This window comes from Meleagris gallopavo, chromosome 1 (assembly GCF_000146605.3).
Source record: "Meleagris gallopavo isolate NT-WF06-2002-E0010 breed Aviagen turkey brand Nicholas breeding stock chromosome 1, Turkey_5.1, whole genome shotgun sequence".
NCBI lineage: Eukaryota > Metazoa > Chordata > Aves > Galliformes > Phasianidae > Meleagris > Meleagris gallopavo.
In genome coordinates, this window is record NC_015011.2 from 125206242 (window position 1) to 125212161 (window position 5920).

The window sequence follows — 5920 nt, forward strand, 5'->3', positions numbered from 1 at the left end:
GTCAGTCCTGTCCTTCATCATTTTTCAACAGGGATTGCAAGTTGCACAACATGTGCACCGCTTATTTATTTATCTTAATGAAAACTAACCTGCTCAGGCTCGAAGCAAAGCTGGAGCCATGGTTTCAAGAACCATGTCTGACCTGTCTGACAGTAGTTGTTAGAAATTGTTGGTGAGCTCTCTCTGTATGTGGTTTGTTGGTTTTGCAGTGACAGCTCGGCATGCTGGTTGGTCTCTGAGGGCAGGTGGCGTATCAGTTCGGAGTGTTTCCTTCCCTTTGCTTTGGTTTTTGCTTTTACTCTGTTGTCTTTGGTGGTTTCTTCATTTGTTTATTTTTAACTTCAGATTGATGTTACTGTCCTCGTGGTTACATCTGAGGGCAGTCCTTTTTTCCTGTGAAATTGATGTCAGTGTTTTCTCTGTTTTTGGTGCAGCAGGGAGGAAGTGAAGTACTTCTGAAGTCAAAAAGTAAGGAGGAGATTGTTATCCTAATACTCATTTTAAACTTGCATACTGAAACCAAGTGGGTTTTGGTTTGACTGTGTCCCCTTCCATTATGGTGTCTAGGATATGTCCTCATCAAAGGGAAACCACCTGTTTCCCACAGTAGTAATGGTTCCCTGCTCTTTGTGGTATTCGTTTTCTGTTTATATAGTTAAATGTATTTATATAAAAAACAACTACAGGTACGTGTATGTATACATACGTATATGTATATACATACATACATATGTACGTATTTTTTTAACCACAGGTGCAAAATGACTGCTCAAGTAACACTGGAGGATGCCTTATCCAATGTGGATCTCTTGGAAGAATTACCATTGCCAGATCAGCAACCGTGTATTGAACCTCCGCCATCATCTCTGCTTTACCAGGTCTGCTGTCATTTTAGAAAAAAAAATTGCAGTTCTTTTGCAAGAATATGTACTCTCAAAAGGCCAACGAACAAAACAACAATAACAGCAGTGTTCACATTTAATATATATAAAAATTATTTTCCTTACCAAGAATTTGATTCGATATTTTGCTTTCTTTCTCTGCAGCCAAACTTCAACACTAACTTTGAGGACAGAAATGCATTTGTCACTGGCATTGCGAGATACATTGAGCAAGCTACAGTCCATTCTAGCATGGTAAGTAGGTATCCAGGTAGATACTTCTCTGCTACCTAGAATAAAAGGAGAATGATGTGTCATTTTGCATTTCATTGAAAGGATTGTGGTCACAGAAAAGAAGTTGTCTGTAACTTTTCCAGGTGGCAGTAACACAAAAGTGTGTGGCATTTCTTTTCTTGCATATAATTGCTGGCAGTTTTAAAGTTGTCCTTTTTCTTGATCAGCCAGTATTTTCAAAATTTTATTGCTTTCACTGTGTATTTTTTTCAGCATTTGGAGATGGGTTAGTTTTGTTGACAGCTTTCTGCTGTAACTTGAATAAAAAATTACCTTTCATCCTCCCAAGTTTCCAGTGCTTCTCTGTCAGTTTAGTGGTAGTAAGGGTTTTTGATGGCTTCCTCACTGTATAATGTATACATTAGTTGTTTATTGGCATGCTTTTGTGTAGGGTCTTTTGTGTTTTTTAACAATTGTACAATAGAAGATGAGACTTCTGACTCATAACTATCTCTGCTGGTGGTATTGCTGTTTTGGGATACAAAGGAACTTGCAGGTTGCAAACACTGTTCCATTCTGAACTTTTAGTTGTTTTATGCATTTTTGAAAAATGAGGATTAATACATTTTGTCATTCTAAAACCCATTTCACAAACTGCATAGGTTATATGCAACTGAAAATTACGTCAATTTACATCAATCTGCTTTTATAATTATCTGGCAAGTTCTTAACTTGTTTTGATTGTTTTGATTACTTACAGTCCCCAGGTGATAAGAATTTTCTCAGAATTAGATTGAATGTTAAAACATGACTGTGGGTAGATAGAAAAATTTAGCTGCTGCCCAAGCTGGGCATCTGTAACTGATCAATTCAAATGTTATGTTTCTTTAATGGTAGAAACAGCATTGATGCATACAGTATGCCAGCTTGCACCTATGTATTATGGTAGTGCTACTTTACATACATGCAGTAAGATGGATCATTTAGCTTGCAATACATGTTTGCACACATACTTTCGGATAAGAAAAATAGTTTGCTTTGGAATGATGGCAGAGAAGTGAATTTAACTCCTTTATTTTACAATGCCTTATTATTATCAAGTGTCTCTCTTGCAGAATGAAATGTTAGAAGAGGGCCAGGAATATGCTGTCATGTTATATACATGGAGGAGCTGCTCAAGGGCCATTCCCCAGGTAAAGGATCAAAATTAAACCGTCATGCAGCATGTGGACTTCTGTCTTGTATTGGTTACAGATTTAGTAATGAGTTCTGAAATAAAGTTTGCTTTGGTCCCTGAATTAGCAAGCTGTGCATGCCATAGAACAGTGTCTTAACACTTGGGAACTAGTTGGACATCTTTTTTTTCCCCCCAGATATTTAAATTCAAAGCAGGTTTAACAGGTGATATAGCATGTAATAATTAGCATTTGTGTTGAACATTCTAGGTTTTTAGATGGTCATTCGCTTCTTGTCAGAGCTATGCAGTGTTTTCTTGATTTATGTACAAAAACAAAATCCTATGAATACGTGTCTGGGAATGGTGATATGGTGATGGGATGGGAGGAATGTTAAGATGCATCAGGAAACTGACCAAAAGTGAAATTGTGAATTGGCAACAGCTTGCAAATATTCTTATGCAAAGAATAGAGAAAATAGAGAAGAAATCTCAATTTATATTTTTAAACTCATAATGAATCTTAGCAGAACGGCCTACATCTACTAAAGCCAGCAATAGATACCTTAAATTTGTATCGTCAAGATGATAATAATACGTTTACCAGCTTGTCATTTGGGATCTTAGTTTCTGAGGGAAATTTTTTATCAGGGAAATCTGTAAGTGTAACGATCTCTCTAATTGTCCTCAGGTTAAGTGCAATGAGCAGCCTAACAGAGTAGAAATTTATGAGAAAACTGTGGAAGTGCTGGAGCCAGAAGTCACAAAACTGATGAATTTTATGTATTTCCAGGTAAAAGGAATAGAAAATGTGTTAGCAAGCTTATATGCTTATTATGTATGCTTAATATTATATGCTCAGTTATGCAACCTAATTGTTATACTTTGGGGGGAAAAAAGGTCTCTCAGAAGGGCAGCATTTCTAATGCCTGTCTTAACAACTTCAGCAGTTTCACGGAATCAGAGAATTGCATGGGTTGGAAGGGACCTCTAGAGATTATTGAATCCTAATCCCTGCTAAAGCAGCTCCCTACAGCAGGTCTCAGAGGGAGGCATCCAAGTGGTTCTTGAGTATCTCCAGAAAAGGAGACTCCACAACCTCTCTGGACAGCATCTTCCAGTGCTCCACCACTCTCACTGTAAATAAGTTCTTCCTTGTGTTTTGTATGGAATTTCCTGTGTTCCACTTCTGCCCATTGCCTCTTGTTCTATTGCTGCACACCACCAAAAAGAGATTCCTCCATTACGGCTTTGAGCTTTGAGGAAAAAATAGAAGATAGTTGCACATGGTCCCTGACACCTTGGAAGGAAAAGAAATAGAAATAAAACACATCTCATGTATACATAAGACCATTTGTTGGGTGGTTGAGGGTTCTACAAGCCTCGACATTGTAGCACCCAGTGCAACTCCGCTGCAGAAATTCGTACTTGAGGCAAGCTAACCCAGTTTTTCTGACCTTCCAGCCACCCAAACTAAATATGGACTAGAGAACAGCCATTTGTCTTGCTCTCTTCTCCTGTGCAAGCAGCTTACCCCTTTATTCAATGGATGGAGGATGTTTCTTGGCATTTTTCTGAGGAAGCCAGAGCAACTAGAGCTTGCAAACAATGGAGCACACAGGAGAATGAATGCAATGTAGCATTTTCTGTCATCTTCCTAAACTCATGGATCTTACTGACTACAAAAATCTCCTTTCATTTGAGGTTATTGCCCTAAACTCAGAACAGATTCCTCTTTGTATCTGAAGTTTCTATTTGTACTTGTAATCTCAGAGGGCCCTGGTGCACACTTGGAAATAAGCCCTCAAATAACCATCTGCAAGCATGATTTTGCAAATTGGCATGTGCTAGCATTAATCACTATTCTGATATAAAATCACTTGTTTCAAAGGGATTTATTTTTTCTGACTTCAGATTGTAAATCATATTTCCAGTTGTGCCAGGCAGGCTCTGTGGCTAAAATCCTTTATGACACTTGTAGTACACAGAGGTGAAGCTGGAAAGGCTGTGCTCGTGTGTTGTTGGCCTCACATGCCTTAAATGTTTTTTTCTGCTTCGATGGTACTTTTCATTAGCTCTTGCAGGTGCACCAAAGTGGACTGTTGTGCCAGTGAAAGACCTCACTTAGAGGGGAAGACAGACAGGTGTCAGATCCCCAGTTGTGTGTGATAAATCTTTCTTGGAAACATCATGGCTTTTACTCCCTGACTCGTCTCTTTTGTTTTCTGTTAGAGAAATGCAATTGAACGGTTTTGTGGGGAGGTGAGACGCTTGTGCCATGCAGAGAGGAGAAAAGACTTTGTCTCTGAAGCATATCTGATCACACTGGGCAAATTTATCAACATGTTTGCAGTACTGGATGAGCTGAAAAATATGAAGTGCAGTGTGAAGAACGACCATTCAGCCTACAAGAGGTAAGCTGTTAAGAACAGGATCAGGATTTATGCTGTGGGGAGACAGAGCTCCCACAAGATGGCAGCAGTAGCTCCTTTTTGGGCAACTTTTTCTGCAATTACTGCAGCTAAACTGTTGACTAAATTGACTTTCTTTATGCTGCTCTTCCAGCAACTAAATATTTTCCTGTCTTTTAAGGCAAAACCGGCAAGTACTTCTATCTTGGTGTTCACTAAATGTGTGGGATATGCATTGCTCAATACTGCTTTGCTTTTCAAGTTTCGGAGAAAGCTGGCTTTTTGTTATATTCCAGTTTTTGGCATCCAGTTTTGATGCTTGTAAATCAAAGTTGTCCTTATGATATTTCAGCATTGCTCTTAAGAGGTTGTCAATAAAAGGGTAGGTTTGGCTAATATGTTTTTGTGAAGGTGTGGCAAGAAGGCACTGGCCTTATGTGTCAAATTCTCTTTCTGCTTGATTCAGGAGATGGGAGATACACTAAGGTCAACAACCTTGTACAAGCAACAAATGGCATTGCCATTGTACTGCTTGTACTGACAGTGACAGGTCTGCTGATGTCTTAGAGTTCTGCTGACTACCTGGTAGATGCAGAGACAAATGCGTTTCTGTTGAAAGGGGTTGAATTTGCGTACAAGCAGAGCCACTGAAGGGAAATATGCTTGTTGTTTTCTTCTTTTTGCAAAGAGCTGCTCAGTTCCTACGGAAAATGGCAGATCCTCAGTCCATTCAAGAGTCCCAGAATCTCTCCATGTTCCTTGCTAACCACAACAAGATAACACAAGTAAGCTTTAATTGTCTTTTTCCAAAATACTGAATGCTGTATAAAACCTTTAAAAGAAAACCCTTTCACTTCGGTAGTAGCTGCTGATCCTGTGAGGCTGTAACTTCTTGACTCATGTCCTTTTCTTCTTTTTTTTCAGTCATTACAGCAGCAGTTGGAGGTGATTGTTGGCTATGAAGAACTGCTTGCAGACATTGTGAATTTGTGTGTGGACTACTACGAAAACAAAATGTATCTAACCCCCAGCGAGAAACACATGCTTTTGAAAGTAAGTTTCTTTTCAGTACAAACTTAAAGAAAGGTTGAAGCAGAACAAAGATGTTTGCATTCTTGTTGGATTTTTGTTTCCTTTTGTCAGAACCACATGAACCAATTAACTCAAATGTTGCCCTTTGTTTTTATTCTTCAGTGTCTTTGTCTTTCTTTTTTTTTTTT

General features: G+C 38.7%; 1 protein-coding gene across 1 annotated transcript; it reads left to right on the forward strand.

Annotated features, from left to right (window-relative positions):
- Positions 1-734: 734 nt before the first annotated feature.
- On the forward strand, positions 735-5795 carry LOC104916371 (cytoplasmic FMR1-interacting protein 1-like). Its single transcript, XM_019622560.2, has 7 exons — positions 735-878; positions 1047-1136; positions 2231-2308; positions 2981-3082; positions 4522-4703; positions 5389-5485; positions 5625-5795. Exons 1-7 carry the CDS (start codon positions 762-764, stop codon positions 5778-5780), a joined length of 822 nt encoding a protein of 273 aa, XP_019478105.1. The 5' UTR covers positions 735-761; the 3' UTR covers positions 5781-5795.
- Positions 5796-5920: the final 125 nt, after the last annotated feature.